At 41.5% G+C, this 24,045-nt stretch overlaps 2 protein-coding genes across 3 annotated transcripts; one reads left to right on the top strand and one right to left on the bottom strand.

The window, feature by feature from the left end:
* Positions 1-266: 266 nt before the first annotated feature.
* Positions 267-15,108, bottom strand: rab39bb (RAB39B, member RAS oncogene family b). Of its 2 annotated transcripts, none has more exons than XM_074699308.1 (4): positions 14,572-15,108; positions 10,289-10,564; positions 4,519-4,699; positions 267-3,521 (listed from the first exon to the last, which is right to left on the bottom strand). In XM_074699308.1, exons 2-4 carry the CDS (start codon positions 10,501-10,503, stop codon positions 3,276-3,278), a joined length of 642 nt encoding a protein of 213 aa, XP_074555409.1. In that variant the 5' UTR covers positions 10,504-10,564; positions 14,572-15,108; the 3' UTR covers positions 267-3,275. The 2 variants fall into 2 exon arrangements, with proteins under 2 accessions (XP_074555409.1, XP_074555408.1); XM_074699307.1 differs by having other exon boundaries at positions 14,567-15,106.
* On the top strand, positions 14,281-22,621 carry LOC141811301 (ras-related protein Rab-38). Its single transcript, XM_074699306.1, has 5 exons — positions 14,281-15,488; positions 16,833-17,218; positions 20,102-20,232; positions 20,931-21,080; positions 21,777-22,621. The coding sequence occupies exons 2-5, from the start codon at positions 17,023-17,025 to the stop codon at positions 21,993-21,995; spliced, it is 696 nt and encodes a 231-aa protein (XP_074555407.1). The 5' UTR covers positions 14,281-15,488; positions 16,833-17,022; the 3' UTR covers positions 21,996-22,621.
* The last annotated feature ends 1,424 nt before the right edge of the window (positions 22,622-24,045 follow it).

The following is a 24,045-nucleotide window of genomic DNA, read 5'->3' as shown; positions in this document are numbered from 1 at the left end:
CAGGAGGCTCCTCAAAAGTGTGAGATTGATGGGACAGGTGGGTAGTCAGAGCCAGCACTTCTCTTGACTGATATTTCTTCAAGCTAGAAGCTCTGAAAACAAAAATCCTCATCTTCAACAAACCACAGTTTTCAACAGCACCTAAAGAAACCAGAAGGGTATGAACAGTAAATCAGATTATAAATGGCAGGAAACAGTGAGGAAACAAGTGATAAAGGAAAGATGTTAGTGCAAAGGAAGTGAAAAAGTCGACTGACAGCATGAGATTTCAGAGACTTTGAATTTTATTGTATTTACTTAAATTCATAGTTCCACATTTTGGGATGTTATCTGTGTTTTTTTCCTGTCCAGAGTAGGATGTGATGCTGCTCTCTTCTCCGTCTGCTGAAAATGAAGCTAGTGGAGCAGCTGGATAGCTTAGCATTAGCTGGAAACAAGGGGACCATTGACATTAGCTGTTGTCCAGTGATAGCATTTAGCTGGTTTGACTTGTACTGAAGTGGGGAGTAGTGAAACGCTCACTGTCTGCTCAGACCAGAACAGGTTGAACTTTATCCAACATTGTTTAATTACAGTAGCCGATCCTCTCATCCGGCTCCGAACAGGAAAGAAAACGTGAGTTTGGTCCCAAAACGTGGACCAGTGGTAGTATTTTAAGACAATATTTCAGAGTAGAAGCAAGATATTACAGAGTGTAGTGATATCCAACTGCGTGCTGTACAGCAGAGCACATCGACCAGCTGACATCTGCTTTAAGAGTCCTGGCAGTCCTTTAGGTGGCGCTGCACACACACAGGAGACTTTGTATCCACACACACCCACACAGACCTTCTGAACCCTTCCTGAGCGGTAAACTCTAAGACGTCCGCTAAGGTAGAAAGCACTGGTGATGACTTGGCAAGCATGGAGAGAAAGCAAACGGTAAAGCAGCTTGTATTGATGATTTAAAAATCACAGGGGCATCAGGTTTCTATGCTCTTATGGGAATGGACTGTCATTTCAAAAATCTTCAATCAAGTCCCAAAACACCTCCCTTTTTGTTGGTCAAAGGGACAACGCAGTGTGAAATCTCAGCTGTTACATTCATGTTAGAAAAGAAAATCACGATATGAGCAGAAATCTTTGGAAACACGTTGGAAGAAGGCAAGCAGTGTGAGACATGAAGCACTTACAGTTTCCTGACATAATATGGTCGTTAACTGCACGGTGAAAGGCATGGACGGACTAGGGTCACAAAAAAGTGGAAAATCATGAGTAATTGTTGGAATACATTGAGCTCAAAAGTGTGTACAGACCAATGTGTTAAATCACCGCCTAAGAAGTTTGTCTGCACCTTATTCAAAGATTTCTGCTGCCCTTTTAAAACACCGGCAAAATACCAAAAACACCAAAAATGGGCAAACATCCCAGCATGCCATGGCCTTCTCAAACGGTCAATTAAATGTCCAGACAGGCTTCAACCCTTCAGTCACACATTTCTTGAGGGTCCCAGTTTTGAAATTGTAAAGCCAATCTTTGGTGTTTTTGTTAAATACCTGTTTCTGATTGGTCACACCCCGATAAACATCTAACCCCACATGTCATATTCAGTTTATTTCACCTTGCCTTAAAGAAGAAATTACCAGTGGGACAAGGTCAAAAAGCCCAACTGAAGCCCATCCCTTACATATTTTACTGCCAAATTCTCAGGGATTCATTGTCTTGTCTTTGGCGTTGGGAGACTGGCCATGTTGCATTTCCGAGGGTGGGGGTTCTGATGGGGTAAGGACTTTGTTGGTGTTGCATTTACCAGTGGTCCCAGGCAGAATGAAGCCCACTTGCCCTTCAGAATCCACTTTTTTGGTTATATCCAACAAATATCCAATCAATTACTCTGAGCTCAAAGAGAAAGCCACATCAAGGCGGTGTTAATTCCTCTCAGTTATACATTTTTGTAATTTTGCAACAGAAACTGCTGAAAACTTCAATTTTGATGAAAAACTGAACCATTGAGATGGAATCTATTCCCAAAACCATCCTGATCAACCAACACCTGAATGAATGTGTCTAATCAAAGGTCAACTGACTTCTTTCCAGGGTTGTCTGCGTCTAAAGCCCACTCCTGAAGCATGGTTTCAGAGTTTGAACATGAAAGAGAGATCTTTAACCTTCGCAACACACTTGAAAGTCTGCCCTTTGCTGCGGATCTGTAGTGATGAAGTGAAAATGAAACAATTAACCTGTCCAGAAGTCTAAGTAACCTGATAGTTTCCCTCATACCTGCTCAATCCAACACCTGCCACCTGGAATATCTATGCATGATCATGTTGTCCACAGGCATGAATGGAGGGTAGTGTGGTTCTCTTGTGGAGTCTTGTACCTCTCTGCTTTGCTTACATGAAATAAATAACCTCCAGCTTGTTTAGTACCCTTTAGGAGCTCCAGGGTTAAGGTGGACCTGGCTAGTAAGGTGCATTCTGGCTCCAACAAGCCTCAACAAGTCCACCTCTGTCAGTTCAGCTGTACACATTGCTTCTTCCTGCTTCACCAGGAGTTAGTTGGGTAGTTGTGTTTGTTAAAGCGCAATATTTAGCAGAATGAGAGCAGATATAAACATCCAGCTAATGTCATTGAGCTCACTGGAGGCCCCGATGTCCCAGAGAGGAATAATACGGCCTCTGGGGACAAAACCAAAGTTCTGGGAAGGGACCCGGTCTCCCCTCAAGCCAGAACCTCCAGGACTCCTCCATTGAGCTGTGATGGTGGAATGTGGAGAAAAAAGTCAGCCTTAAGAGAAACAAACTCGAGTTGATGAGGGAGGTTGAACCCAAAGGAGGATGTTGGAAAGCAACAAACATTTTCATGAACATGTGATTGCATATTGGATGAGAGGAAAGGGTTAAGAAAAGAGCTGATGGAGGAAATAAAAGAATTTCCTCATATGTTGGTGAAGAACCCAAGGTGGATCCTCTCTCTAAGGCCTTTCCAAGACTTCCAGGGAAGGAAGTCTCCAGCAAAACTCTCAAACCAAAACAAAATTGAACGATCAGAGCCATCACATCTGTGATTGTTCCTCTCCAAGAAACCAAAGGAATACAGAAATGGGCACAATCTGTCAGTGATCCTCCAACATTCAAGATGTTCTGCCCGACTTCCCCCATCCATTTCCCTGAATCCCTCCCTCAGGAGTCCAGTCTGTGAAGGAACATCAGAGTCAGAGTGTCCGTCAGCCACATCCTCTGAATCCTCCCAGGATCCCTTCTCTTTTCACACTCAGTCCAAAAACGCGTCCCAGATCAACATAGACAGCGGCGGTCACTCTTAGTCACTTCCTCCGAAGAATGGACCACATTGGGGACGAACCCGCTCTTCACGCCCTCCCAGCCCTCCTGGATCGTGATGTCTCCGGACCGCACCAGTGCGAAGATGTCTCTGGTCAGCTCGGTGAAGGCATGCTCAACGTTGATGGCATCACGGGCCGATGTCTCAACGTAGCGCATCCCGTACGCTCCTGCTAGTTTCTCTGCTTCCTGGCGAGTTACCTGGAAGATCAAACATAGGAGTCATGATTTGACCGATCTAACAAGAACTGACCGTGAACTGCACACTTTAGGCAAACGGTGTTAAGAAGTTTGATCCAACAAAGGCAAATGGACTTTGAAGACCTCCTGAAGACATTCCACCTCTCTTCCAATGTCCTTCAGTTTTATCCAGACCAGTGGATAGAACTAGAACATATAAGCCCAAAGGATTATCAATCTGAGAGTGACCTACCATTAACCTTGTCCTAAAAGCTGTAGGTCCTCCTCTGGCAGACTGACAACCCTTAGAGACTTGAGTCTTCTAGCTCTATCCACAGTTTGTTTTGAACGGAAGACGCCTTTCAGAGTAGAGGTGGAACATCTTCAAGAACTCTTCTAAGTCCAGTTGTCTGTAATGGATCAGGGCCAGACCTACCATGACCCAGATGATTGAAAACCTGCACAGACAGTGCCAAGCCTCAGATGCCAAATGCAGGAACTATGGCACTTGAAGACCTCTAACCTTGTTCGGCAGTCCTTGCAACTAAAATACTTTAATGGAGTGCATCTGCCCCCAGAAGTGGATGATAAGCTAAGGGTTAAAATACTACAGAGGGTCCTCTTTCTGCTTCTGACTCCAATTCAAGTTTGTTACCATAAAACCGAGGCTCGTTTAAGAGCGAATCCAGTGACCTGGAGAGAAAAACTCAGGCCTATTGGTGTCTAAGCTGTAAGAAAGTGTAAGGCTTTAGCAGAGACTTTCTGGGTGATAAATGAGCTCAGAGGGAGGACTGTAATCCTCTCCCTGTATCTCTGTGTTGTAGACGAAACGTTTTGCAGAGTCATCCTACAAACGTCTGAGTACCACTGAGGATATTTTTGCTTTCTGCCAGCAGTGTTGAGAGAGTAAGAGACAGAAAGACAACTCGCCTGTGATCTAAATGTGAAGACAAGTTTATTTCTAAAGCTGTTACATAACTCTCCGCGCTTCTCCATTCATGTCCACCTCCGTACACACCTGGCGTTGTGCTTCCAGGTCACACTTGTGGCCCACCAATAGGAAGACGATGCTGTGCGGCTGGACGTGGCTGCGAGCCTCTTCCAGCCAGTCGTGGACGTTCTGGAAGGAGCGGCGGTTGGTGATGTCGAAGAGGAGGAGGCCGCCCACAGAGTTGCGGTAGTAAGCCCGGGTGATGGACCTGCAGAGGAGACAGGGCAGAGGATGAGGAACAAGAGGTGAAACCTTTTCCACCCCTACCCCAGACGATCACACGGATAACTCCATCTCTGACACATTTGCTCCTGGGTTTGGACTTTCAAAAAGACTTTTTATCTCAGTCCAAGTTTGTGGATGAGCTTTTTTCAGTGGCAGGGGTGATAAGACACGTAAAAACCAGGGAGAAGCTTATCAGATGAAAGAACAGACGACAGGAGGAGTGAAGGAAACAGACACAGAGGTGTCACCCAGAAGAGAAGCCGGGAACTTGTAGAGGAAAGTAAGGTGATAGAGCTATGGGGCGATTGGTTATCCCTTCATTCTCAGGTCTAGCTGCCCTCATGCCAAAGTCTCTTTTGGTAAGACATTTGACCCAGGTGACTGTAAATCAGTTCTTCATTGCTTAATTTCCCCAAAACTTTGAGGTTTAAATGAGTTTTACTGGATATAAAACTACACACATTGTATCTGCACTACCTTTCAAAGCAGGCGTAGCTTTCATACAAAAACACCAGCATCACCCTTTAATGCTGGAGATCAGGAGATTTATTCTTCACTGCAGCCTCACTGAGACGAGAGCTTCTAGATTTTGACAAGCTGTGACAACTTACACACACACACACACACACACACACACACACACACACACACACACACACACACACACACACATACACACCAACACCAACCCCCTGGTGATGCGTCTAACTTCCCACATCATCCTCCCTGAGAGAACGTCAGCGAAAATATAATGAGAGGGAAAATAACAGAGTGGAGGTAGAGATGGAGATAGACGTGTCTTGACAGAGCAAGACAGAAGGAGGAAAAACTTAGATTCTGATTCACACACTCCTGTGTTCGTTTTTATGTCTAAGGAAGGACAACACACCAAGAGGAAAGTGACGATGATGAGTTGTGACTTTAAGGGGATTAAAGTCAGGTAGCACACTTTCCATTAGCAAGATATGCTGGATTAAACAAAACAGTACACACTGTTCTTATAATCCTAAAAGATGTCCAATTTGAACAAACAGTTCTGAAAGACTTTTCAGAATGGGGACAGTACATCTGTGTAAATGGTGTCAGTTTCATGTAACCTCAAAGAGTCTGTGAGGAGGATCTGTTTGAAGTGGACTGCAGTGCCACCTTCTGGCCTGGATTCTCACACACACTGTGGTGACGACGTGACTCTTACCAAGACGTGTGTTTGTTTTGGAAATGAATGAAGATCAGATCTTCTTTTAAACTCTACTTTTCTTTGTTCAAGACAACTTTTTACCAGATCCAACTCCATGAGGTAAGGTATTAATCAACAGGAGGGCTACACATTGAAACGTGACAACAAGCTAACTTTGTCAGTTTGTACCGTAGTTTAGTAGCAAGCTATCTTTAGCTCTCCTAGACGTGTCTGTAATGTTTTTAACGTTGGTGAATCCTGGTTATGTCCTGTCAGTCATCTACCAATCAGAGCTAACGTAACCTCACTCACGTAACAAACTCTCAAGTTTGAACAGACCACTGCAGAATAACTGCTGACTGTGGGTTGGTATGGACATTAGCACAAACAGCTCAGCCCCTTTTTTAGCCTTTGGCTCGTGTTTAAGGCTTCAGCCTTTGTTTTTATGTTTCAGCTTATGTTTTAGCCTTTAGCCTCTGTTTTAGCCTTTAGCCTTTGTTTTAGGCTTTAGCATGTGTTTTAGGCTTCAGCATGTGCTTTAGCCTTTAGCCAGTGTGATTTAGCCTTTAGCCAGTGTTTTAAAGATTACAGGAATCATGCAATATCTAATGAGACCATGACCAATAGACCGTTATTTTTGCCGCAGTGTCAACAGGCAGAGACAAACTCCTTTACATCCATTGGTTTGATATCACATGTGCATCACTTTTAATGTAGTGATATAATCACCACTGTCATAGGGTTTTGACCAATCAGAATCCATTATTTAACACCAAATGTTTGGAGAGCGAGTGGTTTGAGGGTCCAACTACCCAAGTTCAACTGAAAGAAACAGTAAGAAAATTTCATTTTGTGTGGATTTGGCACCCCCTATGAATAATTTATGAAGCTTTCAGTAAATGGCAGAGTTTCAGTTATTCCAGACTTTGCCATCTTTAAATGTCACTGGAGAGGCATTTCCATCTATCTATCTATCTATCTATCTATCTATCTATCTATCTATCTATCTATCTATCTATCTATCTATCTATCTATCTATCTATCTATGAATGATGGTTGATCAACCACCCTGGTCACACATGGTGATTGTCAGGGCTGGAAACAGGTGCATGCAGATATTACAGAGAAAAAAAAAGATTTTGAGGTAAGAAAGTAAATTTTTGGACTAAGACTTTAATTTGTCCAGTACTCATACTATTCCAGGAAAAAACATTTGACTTATATCAGAAACAGTTGTAGTTTCTAAGGCATAATGTAATACATTTTTTTCCCATGCTAATTTCAGTCCACTATGCTAACACAACTAGATAAATACTGGCTGACAGGGGTGGAGTGGGTTGTAACCATACATTGTAATAAAAATGGACGTCATCTTGCCACAAAAACTGCTCCCCCTGGTGACTGGCTGCAGTATAGGTCAAAAAATCTAGCTCTCCAGTCATTGCAGATGGGCTGTGGTCAAACGTTCAATCAATACACCTTGTAGAAATGTTTCTCAAGTCAGGTTGTTGTGGGGATTTGAAGATTACATTTGGCTGCCTTGTCTTAATCTCCTCTTTTTTTCTGAAAAGTTTCGTTTTCATTAGTTATATGAGGTTAAAAATTAGGTTTTAGGTTATGTCCAACAATGATTGAAAGCTGCTGGTCTTGTGTAGGGATGGGTACCGAATTAGGTACTTTTGTAGGTATCGACCGAATTCTGTCAAAAGTACCGGGTATCGATTCATGTGAAACTAAAAGGTACCATGTTTAGGTACCTAAATGCATCCTTGTGACTGTGAGGGAGTGGAGGAGTAGGTGATTTGCCATGCTGGACATGAACACAGCATTGCAAGGTTATATATTGAAGAATAAATTTGTTCAATTGAATTTTTTTTACATTTCATTATTAAACAATACGATATTTTTTACCACATAGACACAAAAAAGTACAGAAACTTGGTACCATAGAGTACCGGTATCGATTGCCAGGAACCGGGCATTGGTACCGTATCGTTTCAAATGTGAAAGGTACCCATCCCTAGTCTTGTGTATATTTTTCAGGCTAGTACCAGGAGGTAGAGTCAAGAAGTGATTAGACTCTAGAAAGAAAAAAATATATATATATTATTTTTGTGACCTGGCTCCACTCAGATTCTCCCAGAATCCCTCACAGTCTCTATTGCGCATGTATTCAAGATACAATGACAACAATGGGATTCTGATTTTGATTCTGGTTCTGAATATTCTCTTCAAGATGCTAAATCTCTTTTACAAGGGAGTCCTGGCCAAGACGGAGAGACAATAACAAGTTAATGTTACACCAATCTGTTATTTAGCAGCATTTGGATGCAAAACAAGTCTAGCTCATCAGATGATACTTAATTCTGTTTTTTAAAATAATCCTGACTAACAAAATCATCCAGTTCAAAGTAAGCTTGTCACTCAGAGCAGGATTAAAGCCAGTCACAATGTTATAAATAAGATGCAGATCATGTAGTTTTGTTTGTTTCATTTGTTGTGCCCACTCCAATTTCATCAGCAGTGTCATTACCTGGTCATATTTAATGATGCTAACTGATGCTAACAGATGCTGTATTCCCTTCATTCAAAAAAAGAATCTGAACTTAATCTAAAAAAAAAAAAAAACTCAAGTGAGGCTTGAAAACATGTTTCAAAGTTATATATTTTATTATTGAGATAGTTACGGAACCCTTCAGTGAAAACAGAGCCATAAAGAGGTTATATGTATCTGGAACACTGTGTTAGCATGCTGAGCTATCTCTGAAAGATCGTAAAGTCATGATTTTTATAGGCAAACACAGGTGAGTCCAGTACACCTGGTCCAGGACTGTGACAGCATGTAAAACCAGAGGCTGTGTTTCTTACATGTTGGGTGTTAAGTCCCCACAGGTCAGAGGTTGCGGTGGATGGATGGTGTTTGAGTCCAGTGCGAAACCAAAAGTCACTGGTGTTAACGTCCAGTTGTTTACAAAGCACAGCTGATCTTAGTTTCACCATGTTTGTGTCGTACAAAGTAAAATGTGGAGCCATTTCTCTGACAGTACAGAGCCCTGACCCCACTTCATGTGACTTCCACCTGCTTACTCTGTAAAAACAAACCCTGCAGTCGTTTACTGATCTCACACCACCTCCAGACTCATATGTGTAACTGTTTTTTTAAGGTGATCACAAACAAGTTCATGTTTAAGTCGTTTTACGGGTTTAGAAAGCTGCAGGCTGTGTCACTTCACGCTCAGGGCTCCTCAAACTGAGAAGACATCTTGACCTTGTGGCAGAAACATCGAGATCCTTTCACCTGAACAGGATTCTAATTTACATAACCATTAGTTCACTATACACTGTCCCTCACGGGCCACAGGGGTGTTGATACAGAATGATACGTATGCACTTTGTAAAAGCAACGCTTGTCTGGTTTTCTTTCTCTTTTTCCAATAATGTGATCTTTTAATCGCTCTGTTTCAGGAACTGTGTTTGGTTTCACTTTCAGGAGTTCGAAGGTCAGCACCAGGAGGTTTTTTTTTTTTCCCATGCAGGGAAGTCCAGTGTTGTGTAAATCTGGAAAAGCAGCTCTACAGGTTTCCATATTGTGAACAGTTGTGATGGATTTTCCCTGTCAGTTAACAGTAAATTCTGAATATTTGACCCGTTAACACACATATTGTTGGTCATCCAGTTGTTTTAGACACATACAGTAACTTATCTCTTCTCAGGATGACTGGATCCAGATGCTGAAACTCAGATTTGCTGGCACTTAGAATTCATATCATATTATTGTTATTTACATTATATTTTAAATTTGACCTATGTTGCATTTCTCATTGTGAACTTTTGATTGTAAAAATGCCTCCAAAATGTCTTATTCTGCTAAAGGTTGCACTGCTTTTCTTTGACTCTTTAACACTGAATAGGAGTTTCCAAACTTTCCAGACCGCAAAAGTTCCCTAACACACAAGCTCCATCTGAGTTTAGAGGGAAAAACTGTTTGTTATCACAAAAGTGATAACAAAGTTAGCAAAATATATTGACTTTGGGTAAAGTTTAAGTTGTCTAGTGTTGATATTAAATTCAACAAAATGAAAAATTAACAATAAACTCATATTACAGTTGTACTGAAAAAAGCTAAATATCAAACGAAGACCTCTGTGTTTAGTACCTATTTTTTAATTCCTGCTGCATCCATACAGTCACTTCATCTGCTTTAATATTTGCTTATATTTAATCTGCAGAATGAGGTTTCCTTTCCATAGCCTACATTAGAGTTTGATTGAGGAGTTTTTCTGAATTAGTCTCTCATAAGACTTCTTTTTATGAGTGAGGCGTTAGTACACTTCCACCTTTGCTCCATCTTTATACTTCCGCGCACACACCTGACACCCACCCAGCTGTTCTCACCTGAAGCGCTCCTGACCCGCCGTGTCCCAGATCTGCAGCTTGATCCTCTTCCCGGGCTCGATCTCCACCAGCCGGGAGAAGAAGTCCACGCCGACGGTGGGATCCGACACCTGGGCGAAGCGACCCTCCGTGAACCGCCGGATCAGACACGACTTCCCCACCGTGGAGTCCCCGATGACGATCAGCCGGAACTGATAGAGCCAGATCGCCTCCATGACTCGGGCTGAGTCTGTCTGCAGCTCTCGGCGCTGGGTCCGTCTGCGGGTCTGTCTGTGTCTGTGCGCAAGCGCGTTAAAGAGAAACAGAAAGGGAGAGAGCCGTCGAATAACGTTAGTTTCCTGCTACTAACGCACTCTTACCGGGAACATATCAGGAATAAGGACAATCATTCTGTCTCAAAACACCCGCAGAGTCTTTAAACAAGTTTCATCCATGTCTTACTTAAGACAGCCTATGCAACAGACTGTACGGTGGCCTCAAGCTGCAAACATTACAATGGCTGGGGGGACACTCATGCTGAGGACCAAAACTTTAAAATCAGATTTTCTCTCAATCCTCTTTATCCATAGCTGTAGCTTTGGCCTCATGTTGTCTTTTTGTTGTGTAAATTTTATTCTATTCTTAATTATTGATTTTGTAAAATTTTTCATGTGCCATTTTTTTGTTAATTCTGTTTTTTTTACTCCAATTCTTTTGTTACATTTTAGTTAGTTCTGTTCTATTTTATTTTACTATTTTATTTTGTTTGTTTTTCTTTTTTACATATGCTCATTTTGTAAGCTGTGATGATCAATTTGCTCACTAGGGCTCAAAATAGTGTCATTTATCTTCCCTTAAATCAATCTACAGCCTAACACATAACAAGGAAAGTTCTCCAGGCCTGCAATAAACAATCAACTCTTTTTTTTTGTTTGTTTTTAAAGGGGTTGTCAGAAGTTTCTAAGTGATCTTGAAAAAGTCTCTCTTCTCGATATATTCTGATCATAATCCACACTTTAAAATGAGATTATTAGCACCAATATTACAGGTTACAGCTAATTTCAAAATATTACCTCTTAGCTTCCTGATCAGGTGGAGGACCGGGCTGATTTACAGCATGTTTAGGTCTCTATGACAACACCACGCCGGCTGATGAAGGTTGTGTCTGAAATCATTCACTCATTCCCTACTCACTACTCACTGTATAGTGAATGAGATGTAGTGGACATGTAATCAGCCATTCCTTCTGTTTGAACCGCAATGCATTATGGTATATATTGCTAATATAGTGAGCATCTCTAATACACTACTTTTCAAAATGCATTGCAGGATACAATGAGTGGACTATATAGTGAATGACCATGCTCACTCAGATTACAAAATAGTGTATTTGCTATATAGTGCACTATAAAGTGAATAGGGAGTGATTTCAGACACAGATGCAATTTTGTAGAGAGAAGAGAGATCTGTGCTTTTCTCTGCTGAAAATGATTTCTGTGATTAATTTTGTAGTGATGGTGGACACTGGAGCCTAACTGTCAGACAGAAAAAGAACAGAAGAGAAGAAGAAAAACTAACAGGAGAGAGATGGAGCATGAGCTAAAGGCTAAAACATAAGCTAAAGAATAAAATGCAGGCTATAGGCTAAAATAAGAGCTAAAAGCTAAAAGGGCTAACTGTTTGTGCTAATGTCCATTCCAACCCACAGTCAGCAGTTATTCTGCAGTGGTCTGTTCAAACTTGAGAGTCTATCAATAAAATGAAGAGTGAGGTTACGTTAGCTCTGCTTGGTAGATGACTGGCAGGACATAACCAGGATTCACTGACGTTACACATTACAGACATGTCTCAGAGCACCGGGCTGCCAGTTGCTCAATAAACACAGCTACTACAACATTTGCTTGATGTCACGTTTCAAACTGTGGCGCTACATAACTATTATATAACTATCTGATAAATACCTTACCTCGGGGTGTTGTATCCAGTAAAAAGTTGTCTTGAACAAAGAAAATTGGTTTTGATCCGATTTCCATTTAATTCCAAAACAAAGCACACTCTTGCTAAAGTAATTTACCATAGTGTGCAGAGACTCCGCGCCAGAAGGTGGCGAGGGAGCACAATTATAAGAGATCCCCCTCAAAGCATCTTTAAAAAAAATGTTATCTGAGCATGCTTTTATCCTCAAAATGCTGCTTTTATTCATCCCAGGCAGAATTACAGACAGGATCTTTAATTTTTGTTATTTCAATTGTTTTAATCTTTTATTTTTTGTTGCATTTCTGTTTCTGTTTTTCTTTCTTTTATCTGGTGGTGGTGTTTACCCTCTTTACACCAAGTTATTTTTGTCGCTTTAATCTCATCCTCCTTTTATTTCTCTTTCATTTCTTTCATATTGTTCATATTTTTATGTTGTAAAGCACATTTTTTAACTGTGTTTTGACTTTCGGTGTAGAAATAAAGTTGTCCTCTGTGACAAGTCTCCCTTTATGACTCACATGAATGCAAACATTAAGAAGTCATGGGAGACATACTGTATTTACATTATAGGAATATTCCTGGAACAACTCAGATATTTGGCCCCAGCTTTGCCCCCGTCCAGCCCCCTGTAACCCCCATAACTGAGCTTCATTGTACCCAGTGCGTGATTTAATTAAAACCACGAGATATATGAGAAAAGCCTCTTATGCTTTCCTCGTCACTTGATGGCGTCAATTGATGTTTTAATAAGCCAGCTTTCTGGATTATTGGCTCTTTTTGATTGCTGGCTTTGGTATTTGAATGTGTGTGACCTCTTTGGCTTGTTGATAAATTTGGATCGTAGCAGCGTTTTTCTGCACCTGATTTTTTTATGACAAGATGTCTGAGTGACCCCGTTTCACAGCAGCTTCACTCAGACACACTACTGAGGGGTTTGTGTTTAAAAATCCAGTTGTTAATTTCTGCTCTCTAAGAAAGTCAGACCAAACTTTTTAAACTGAAAGCATAAAGAAAAGGTTGTTTATCTGCAGCCATCATTTTTTTTTTTTACAATAAAGAGGAGTTTACTGGACTTGAAGCAATGAGGAAGTGAAACCAATTCTTACATAACACCAGTGTTATAGTGTTAATCTCTGCTGTGAGGAAAAAGGGTCTTGAATTGTGTGATTAACATTACATTTTCTTAAGTGTTGCATTAAAGTAACTTCAGTGGCTGGAAATCTGGATGAGATCTTTGTGAGATCTTCACAAGACTTCCTGAAATGATGAGGTCATAACACAAGGATCTCCTAACTGCTTCACAACACATTGGAGGCATAGGGCCTCAAACACCAAGGTGCTGGCCAATCATAGGTCAGAAGGTTTGTGGAGCAGGGAGCCTAAAACTAAGTGTTTAAGACAGAGGCTGAAACAGGAGTTTTGTAAAACACAAGAGAGGAAAAATACTCTTTTAGCAGGAAATCATGCAAAGATGCTATTGGGACACCAGAGGGACAGAATGAGCATCTAAAAGCAACCCCCCCCCCCCCCCCCTGTTTAAATGGCAGTGCAAATGGAAAAATAAGCATCACACTCATCACCCTGCTTGGAGTGGGTATAGGTCACATTATCCAAGAAACTGAACATTTGGAAACTTTATTTTGACTGTCATACTTTTGCACCTTTAAACCACTGTACTTAAAAATGCAAAGCTTTTCTTTTTCATGTTTTCCCCTCACACTTGTTCTTCCTTGTTTCCAACCCTGAGCTGCTCTCCATTGCAGTAGGTGTTCCTGTCCCACAGCTGAGTCTGAGCAGGCCACGGGGCGGGCAGAGAGCCTCCCATCAGCCCCTCCGTGTGTCTATAGAGTCAGGTTGCGTAGCTGGCTCGGTATGCAAACATTAGTGGCTGAATCCCCGGTGAATAGCCGCCTTATGGGCTCTCACACCGGATGCGTTTTATGGCAGTATGGAGGTCCGGCACGACGCACACATATCACATGTCCAACATTAACATATCCGTTTGTTTCCAAGCACGTCCCATAGAGGCACTGACACAATGCTTGTCCGATTCTTGTTGTTTGTGGGGATTTAACAATTTACAAAGAGAGATCTTTAACCTGATCTGGCACCAGGGGACATTAGAGCCTGGACTTCAGTACGCGCAAAATGCTGCTTTTCCAGCTGATGGCTATTAAAATCAGGTCTTTAACGGGAACTGGAGGCTATTATTAGATCAAAGTACACCATGGCTGTAAAATAAGCCCGATGCTTCCCTATCAGAAGCCTTTGAGGCTGGTTAAAGGCGAAAAACGCACAAACTGAAGGATTTAAAGTCCGTACCTCACTTGGGGCAGGAGTATGGCTCAGGCCAGGCAGCTTGCTCGTCCCCTCGTACCGCTCAGGACCAGGCTGCTGTGGGCTCCATGGCACCGTCGAGTCTGTGTGGATCGATCTTCAGGACGCAGCAGAACAGCCCAAACTCTGACACCGCCTCCGGGACACGATGTTTGTCTTGAAAACACAGGCTGCTGTGTACAGCGCAGGCCCCTGGAGTTAAGGGCTGGTTTCCTTGTTGATGTCAGGCCTGATGGGGAGCGCAGTGAAAAACGCATCCAGAGCAGGTGCGATGTAACCGAAAAAAGCGGATCCTGCGCCTGAAACCGGAGCACAGAATAAAGCGGTTGCGAGGCTCCTCTCTCGGTTTCGGTACCGAGCTGCAGAGTGTCTATAAAGGCAGGATGAGCGCTGTCAGAGGGGAATCCCGCGGTATCATGTCTGTGTTTGCTGTGTGTTTGTAGGCTTTCGCTGCTGATGAAATGGCAGCAGTAGCAGCAGCATCATATAGCCTGACTCATCCCGCATCAGTACCAGTACCGTAAAGGACCGTGGAGAGGCGCAACGTACCAGGAAATCCAACCTCAGAGTGAGCTGGTGGGAAAAATGACCAAAAGGTGACCAGGGGGAGGGACTGTCCGGATTACTGGCATGAAACCGTCACGATTGGAGATTATAGAAGTTTAAATTTGTCCCACAGGATGTTGAAAAACATGAGATGTGACACCAGGGGACAGAAACCCACATATTTTTCAGGGATCTTATAATGAACGCAGACACAAACACACTGATTCAGGAAAACAACACATTTCTGTGGCTTTAATTCTCACTGTGCTCGGTGTTTTAACGTCTCAGTGGGTTATTTTAAGAGCAACACGGCGGAAGCTGCACTCTCACTGCGCAGGAGCGGAACTACATGTGCTGCAAGGTGGGATATGTAGTTTTTCCTCTTTTGATAGAACTACGGAGTGTTTAAATGAGGTGGTTGCTTAGGTAACAAAACAAAACAAAAGCCTTGTGGTCATTAAGAAAAAAATCTACACACACACACACACACACACACACACACACACACACACACAATATATATATATATATATATATATATATATATATATATATATATATATATATATATATATATATATATATATATATATATATATATATATATAATTTCAATCACTATTTTTAACATACATATTTACATTTTCTTATGGTCATTAAAGATATGCTTACATTCTGGACTATTTCACACTAAAAATCACTTCCTTAAATGATTAAACCTGATGAAAATATATCTGAACGTCTACAAACTTCAGATGGAGGTTCTTTGTCAAGTAATTCTGACATCGTTGTACTTTCCTTTCTAGTCAATTAGTCTACATACACATTCTTAAAACATCTAGAAAACTGATTGAAACAAAACAATAACATGTTACATGTAACAAAAAAAGTGAAAACACAATATTCATAACCTTTGTTTTTAGTGTTCTAAGTTTGCTCACATCTGTATTATAAATTTGGGGCCTGTGTCCATGGAATGTGGTTTGCATTGGCAGCATCTGCTGTCAGTGCGTCTGAACAATACAGAAAACACACACACACACACACACACACACACACACACACACACACACACACACACACACACACACATATATATATATATATATATATATATATATATATATATATATATATATATATATATATATATATATATATATATATATATATATTCATAATTATTTTAATTATTTTAAAATCTTTTTGGATTATTTATGTATGTACAGAGAGAGTGTACCCTAAAGATATAAATTCCTTGTGTTCTTGTATAAATATGATTGTCATTCTGAATCATTTTGACTCTTTTTTTTTCCATCCAGACCCAAATTAGTCCAAATTTAGCCTCCCTTAAAGCATCTCTGAGACAACACTTGACACATAAAGTTGAGGGCGTGGCCATTCTCACAGCTCGTGCATGGACTGCTGACAGGCGCGTCTCACGCGCAGCAGTAAGTGAGAGCCGTTGGCAGCGGACCAGCAGAGGAGATGTGCACACAAACCGCAGGCACAACAGATAACTGTGCGTTTTTTTTCCCCTCACACATTTCTTCTGCTTTGAACTTTAGACAGCTGCGTTCGGCTCTGTCTTCCTGCTGTCGCCTCTTGAAGCGATTTTAACCCTTTTTAAATAAGGGACCCAGATATTTTATGTTTGGCACGTTGGAATTAACCTCAGGTCAGAGTAGCTTTCTCTTTTTAACAGGTAACGGTATTTGTCAGAGGAGGAGATTACTTAAAGAGACTTTATGGGTGATTTCAGTGCCAGGTCTTAGCTTTCTGCCTCTGTACATGACTCCACCGTTGGCCAAACCCTCCGTATTTCGCAACTCTTCCTCATGCGGAACCCATAATTGGAGACCTCACTCCTCTGCGCGCTCTCCACCGGAGCAGGAATGATGCAGAACGAGCGCCTGCTCAAAGTTCTGGTCATCGGCGACCTGGGAGTCGGTAAAACCTCCATCATCAAGCGATACGTACACCAGATCTTCTCCCAGCACTACAGAGCCACCATCGGGGTCGACTTCGCCCTCAAAGTGCTGAACTGGGACCAGAAGACGGTGGTGCGCCTGCAGCTGTGGGACATCGCAGGTATGTCAAACTGTCCCCCTTAGATTGTGTTAAAACGAGGCAGAAAAGCACCCTGACGGGACTCAGAGGCACTGGATTTACATAGGCAAATAAGAAACAGGATGACACTGACGCTCAGTTTGTTTGACTGGTTATTTAAATATGAAAAGTAGTTTTTAAATGCAGGGTTAGGTCATCTGCAGACGGGTAAGTTAAGAGTCTGCCTCTAGTGAACACAAGAATAAAATGCTCCTTTATGCATCGAGGAAAATCTCTTTCTGCTTAACTAAATGAACAGTTTAGCTGGATTAGCTGAAAATGCACAGTCACAAAGCTGAAAACAGGCTTTTTTGTGCTTATGAGATTATTCAAATTCAGGTTTGGGTTGCAAAATTTGATTCTCATGGTGCAAAATGCTAAAAAGTTGCACTAACATTGTGCAAACAATAGTTTAAGTAGATCTTAACCAAACTGTTTCATCACCACCTCACCACAACAGTTGTTTGTTGTTCGACTAGGACCAAATAATGTAATATTTTTGCTGGAAGCAGATAAAACAAAAAATAGAATTACACCCCCATCTTTTGGAGGCTTGGCATGGATAACGTAAAACCTGACAAGGTTGGCCAAGTATCAAGTGTCAAAATAGCTCACGTTTCATTTCTTTCAACAACTAATTAATTCTGATAAAGTTCTTTCATATTAGGAATGTGTTGTTTGTTTTTACATAGAGTGTCTTTATGAACAAGGGCCTGTGTCCATGAACTGCAGTGTTTGCACTTGCAGCACCTGTTTTCTTCACATTGACAGTTTTGGTCTAGTTTTCTAACCTCTTAGTATCTTGGGAGATAAAGTGTTTACGGAGTAAGCTGGTTAACTTTGCTGCAGGAGCAAAATCTGTATGGACGAGGGCCTTAGTCCACCAAATGTAATTTTTCGCCCTGGACTTTTAACAGTTTTGACTATTTTTCATTTAAAACTGATATATTTTGGTTTTTAAGCTCTGAGTGTTCTGGGTGCAAAAGAATACAAAGAGTCAGCTTTTCTTTTTTGTTGTTGCTGCACAAGAGAAATTTATACAAATAAGGGCCTGTGTCCACTAGCTTGCACAGATTTTGTTCCTTTTCCCATGCAGGATGGATTTAGTCAAGCTTTCTAAGCTCACAACATGCTGGATGCAGAGACACTCAAGGGGTCAGCTGGTTTCTGTTGCTGCACAAGTTAAACCTGCATCATTGAGGGCCTGTGTCCACTAAATGCAATTTTTGCACTTGCAGCGCCTGTTTTCTCTTTAGACCTGATTTATTTTTGTTTTCCAACCTCTTAGCATCTTGGGTGCAAATATGTTTAGGGAGTCAGCTTGTTAATTTCACTGCACTAGTGAAACATGCGAGAATAAGGGCCTGTTTCCACTGACTGCAGTTTTTTTTGGTACTGGAAGCACCTGTTTTCTTTTCAAAATTGATTTTATTTAGTTTCTAAGCTTAGCATCCTAGATGCCAGAGTGCTCAAGGAGTCATCACAGCAAATGTAGTTGAAAAAAAGTTGAACTTTTGAAACGCTTACAAACTTGATGATGTATTTTTCGGCACTGGGGGCAGGACTTTGGCAGTTGTCTACAACAATGGCTTCCTTTTTTGTAAAGGAAAAGCTTGACAAATGTTCAGACAGATTAACTTTAAAACCTTGCAGTAATAACTGCTAAAAAGAGTGTCAGAATTAAGGTTGAGGCTACTGCAAGTGCTGCAAAATGTTGTTTGTAGACACCAATTTTGTGATGGCTTAGGGAGTAAACTTTGGATGAGTGGACTTTTGAGATTCATAGTTAATTCTGGGTACCTTAGACTTGAATACAAATGTTTTTAAATTAATGATAAAGATAACATTTTGTGAAGTCATGGTTGCATTGCAGAAATTAACATGCGAATTAGTGAACTGTCCCTTTGTTAAATCTTTGGCTGCATCTTGCTGACACAATCAACTATGACGATGCACAGTTCAACTGTTGACCGCCCTGAACATGTGGTTAAACTTTTTCTCTGCAGAAAAATGGTTGAGTTAACGCTGCAGCACTTGCTGCTCACTGGTTTAACAAAAAACAGCTTTCTGTTTCCTGTTTAACAGCATGAGAGCTGATAGCAGCTGTCATTTACATGAAGCGATCAGGGAGTGGGACTTTAGACCAGCCAGTGTGATGGTCTCACGCTGGAGTCCCTTCTTTAAAGTGTGTCTGAGGGTCTTTTCTAATGAAAAACCCTCAGCAGATGATCATCAGCATAATGATAATCCCATCACTGTTTTGAGTGCTAATCTGGATAACTTCAAAGTAGTACTCCTCTCCTCGCAGGAAGACGTTACGCCAGGTCACAGGTTGAGTCTTCCATGAACAACAACATGCTACATTCAGAGTCAACCCATGTTTTTGTGTGTTCTGTGATCAGCTATTGTCCTGCTGTGTGTGTGTGTGTGTGTGTGTGTGTGTGTGTGTGTGTGTATCACATCCTCATTCGCTGATTCACCACCACATCAGGATCATGTGGAGGAAGTTAGCGTTCAGGATAGAGACTTATTCATACACTCAGTGACACACACAGTCACGTACTGTGCTGCAGCAGTTTGCACGCACGCACGCACAAACACACACACACACACACACACACACACACACACACACACACACACACACACACACACACACACACACACACACACACACACACACAGGATCATTTAGCTTTAAAGTAGATTTTGTGTAGCTCTTTCTAAGGTCAGGTTGTCCAGCGAATATAAAAAGAAGTTTCCTCAGTCTCTAATTGAGTTCTGGGATTTTCAGGTATTTAACAAAGTCTGGGATCAGCTGGTGACATGTGACTCTGATCTTTCTGTCATCTTTTCTGTTAAAAGGGCAGGAACGCTATGGGAACATGACCCGAGTCTACTACCGAGAAGCCGTGGGCGCCCTAGTTGTTTTCGACATGACCAGGCTGTCCACCTTTCAGGCGATTCTCAAATGGAAAGGAGACCTGGACTCAAAGGTAGACACGATGGGAGCCCACCTTATTCCTCCAAGACCCATAAGTCATAAGGCCTGTTAGTCAGAAAATCAGAAGGCTCTTTAGTCAGAAAGTCAGAGGGCCTGTTAGCCAGAGGGCCCTTTATTCTTAAAGGTCTTTCAGCCAGAGGGCCCGTTAGCCAGAGTGCCCATTGGTCAGAAAATCAGAAGGCCCTTTAATCAGACAATCAGAAGGCCCTTTAGCCGGAAGACCCATTAGTCAGAGGGCCCATTAGTCAAAGGGCCCTTTAGCCAGAAAATTAGAAGGCCCTTTAGTCAGAAAATCAGAAGACTCAGTCGTCTGGAAAATAGAAGGCCTGTTGGCCAGAAGGCCCTTTGTTCTTAGAGGTCTGTTAGCCAGAAGGCCGGTTGGTCATATTCCCTCAATTAATCAGAGGGCCTGTTGATCATACGGCTCATTAGTCAGAAAACTGTGAGGCCTGCTGGTCAGAAGGTCCGTTAGCTGGAGGGCCAGTCATTTAGAAAGTTTGTTAACCAGAGGGCTTGTTGAAGGCCCTTTAGTCATAGGACCCCCATTAATCACAGGGCCTGTTATTCAGAGGGCTTCTAAACCAGAAAGCCCATTATTCAGAAAACCAGAAGGCTTGTTAGTCCAAGAACCACTTTGGATATAAGAATATCCTCTAAATACTGCTCATAGATTGGTTCTGGTTCTGTTAGGTTGCTCTGAGCAATGGGAGGTCTGTGCCTGCTGTTCTTCTGGCCAACAAGTGTGATCAGCGGCGTCACGGTCTGTGTCCAAAGCTCCCCAAACTGGAGAACTTCTCCAGAGAGTACGGGTTTGTGGGCTGGTATGAAACGTCAGCAAAGGCAAGTCATGCTTAAACGTCTCTAGACGTATCTCATGTATCCTGTTTACCTTCTATCTTACCTTTTTCAGCTTTAGTTCACACGTTTCATGGTTTTGTCTCTTTCCATTGCGCCTTCCTCCAGCCTCTCTCAGCCTCAGTTTGTCTTCCTGATTTTAAAGCTACTCTTGTTTTCCCAGTCAAAAAATAGATAAATAAATAAATAAACGCCTTTGAATCCATCACACTTTACGCACTGAGAGCGGCTGGATCACAGGGAGTGTTGGTAACATTCTGTGTTCTTGCTCCTCTGCTCTCTCCAGCTGATTTGATTTTCTCTATCTTCTTATTGAACAGATCTTTATCTGGCGTTAGAACACAGAAGCCTTTCTTCCATTTAGCTGAACAATGGGGAGCCTTTGTCCTGTATCTTTAACCTCTTGCCCCTTGATTTCACTTCCCTCTTTAACCTCTGATCACTTTTTAATTCTCTTTTTATGAATGTGAGGCTCAATCTTGATGTAGAAGTAGAAAAGATGAGCCTGAGTTAAACATGATTTGGCATCTTTCAGTTCGTTTTTTTGGTTTTAGCAGAGACAGAATAAACTGGAACGTGTTTGTCTGTGGTGTCCTCTTCTCTGAAGAGGTTTTGAGCCCATGAGGTGACTTCCACTACAGAGTCGTGTCTCTTTTTGACACAATGCCCCTCTTTCTCTAGGACAACACCAACATCGACGCCGCCATCACCTGCCTGGTGAGGAACATCATGTCTGTGGAGGAGGAGAGAGAGTCAGGGGACGCGTCTGGTGCCACCAGAACTGAACCCGAAGGTAGCGTTCTGGTTCTGCCTCGGTTTGAATACAACACGAAGGAGAAGGGACTCAGCGGGTGCTCAGGATGTTCATCACACAAACCCAGAGACGGAGACAACGTGTGAAAAACAGAAGGATGGATTGCTCTGATCAGAGAGACTGAAACAGATCAGGGGTGGGAAGTAACTCTATTATGTGATTGTCTTGTTGCGACTTAAATCCCACCTTGGTCCAGACTTTGTTGAAGTTAGAGATATGCACAAGTTTCAACTTTTCTTTATGAGCTTTAAATAGTTATCATATGTTTAAAAGCAAAAACCAGTTTCATGGAAGATAAAGAAGAAATATTTAATCTGCAGCACAGGAGATAAAAAAGATGCATGGTGTCATCATAGGACTTCTAAATGTAAGACCACATGGGACCAGTAGAGGGAGCTGGCACCAATAAGGTGGAATTAGTCACAGGCAGTGGGTCTGTCAGAGCTACCAGAGGCTGAGCTCCAATACTAAATAGATATGAGTGATAACAGGTGGTGTTTTAAAGAGCTACACATCTGCACAGAAACTGCACAGTGCTGAGTGTGGTAGAAGCCTTTATGCAGAACCAGTTTAAATCCTTTTCTCCAGAGAGAGACTACAGGTGGGACTTATGTTTAAGGTTTTACAGGTGTTGATTGTAGTTTTGAATAGTAAACAATATATTTAAAGAATACTTTTACCTGTAACACAGTTTTTCTCTGTCAACATTTTGAATGCCTTGTTTTGTGTTTTTGTAATAAAAAACTTCCAAAGCATATCATAGTACTCTTTGAAGACAAAAATAAAAAATGCAAACCATGTTAAGGCGTCAAAGAACAGTTTGAGGACTTTAACATTTCCTCCATCAGAGTTCAGCTAGTTTCAGACACCATGTAAACATGACATTCCTAAGCACTTCTCTGTGCTCCTGGTAAAAATGAAGAAAATTAAATAAGTAATAATAAAAAACTTCAGACATGACATAAATCACATCTCAAAAAATTTCAAGCAAAATACATGACCAGAATTTCCTGTAATTGGTGAAAGTATCCGTGATTATGGCAAGCAAATTTTATCTACAAAACATTTCCTGACATGAGATTGATTTCTTCATCCAAGAAAGTCAAATGTACTCACTCCAATGAAGCTTTGACTCACTAGGATAAATTCAGGTCTCATTCTACCTCATTACATCTGGTAATAACCCAATCATCCTGACTAATTATGTTAAAGTAGAGTACTTCTGACTATTGTCTAAGAATGAATAGAGTAAGACTGGGAAAAGAAATGCAGGAAAGGTACCAGAGGTTGGATTCAGTCTAAGCCACCCATTTATGGGGAATGCTCCAAGGGATTTATTTTATTTTTATTTTTTGCAACAAAACAAGACAAAAAAAAACCTTCCTTTTGAGTGTTTTCACAGTAAATACAGGTATAAAGATGTACAAAATAGTAAAAAAAAAAAACCATACATATTCTTTAAAGATATCCGTCAGAAACACTGATATGCTCCATCTTAACAGGTAGATTTGGTGCGTTCGTAGGGTCTCTTTTACAAACAAGTACCAGGAAAGTAGACATGAGCTAGACCTCATGTGGACATACTCACCTCTGTTCCTGAATGTGTCCATGTAAGATTGCACTTACTTTCTTCCACTACCCTTTAACCTACTCTTATCTTATCTTCATGCCCCACTGCTGTCTGTTTTATTTCTGCCAGCCCGCTCTCACAGCTGTGTTTCTCATCAGCTGAACGCTCAGAATCAAACTCTAATTACGCGGCACATCGTCAAAAGCAGCAAATGTGTACGACCCCCCCCTTCGCTCTGCCTGCTGAATGATGCTCTATAATTTTTCGCCCACCTATGTGAATATTTCCATTCACTGATCCTCAGAAACACATCATAACTCTCTGTTGCTGATGTGTTTCTATTTGCCGTTTCTGAAGTGTTCACATGAGAGGGATTGATTCTTGGTCGTTAAAAATGCTCTTGAGGGTTTGTGTGAGTGTGTTTGTGTGTGTGAAGGTTTTCTGAGAAATTATGGTAGATAAAGAAACAATGTTATTCAGAGAGTCTTCACCAAGGTATGTTTTTACTGTCCTGTCGTCACTGGTTGTGAGTCCGTGGATGGAAATCCAGGGGTGTCAGTTTTCAC

This window comes from Halichoeres trimaculatus, unplaced genomic scaffold, assembly GCF_033239565.1.
Source record: "Halichoeres trimaculatus isolate MK-OKI-2021-1 unplaced genomic scaffold, fHalTri1.1 fHalTri1_scaffold_22, whole genome shotgun sequence".
In the NCBI taxonomy this organism is placed as follows: Eukaryota; Metazoa; Chordata; class Actinopteri; order Labriformes; family Labridae; genus Halichoeres; species Halichoeres trimaculatus.
The sequence above is the reverse complement of the archived record's forward strand: the minus strand, read 5'-3'. Positions and strand labels throughout refer to the sequence as shown.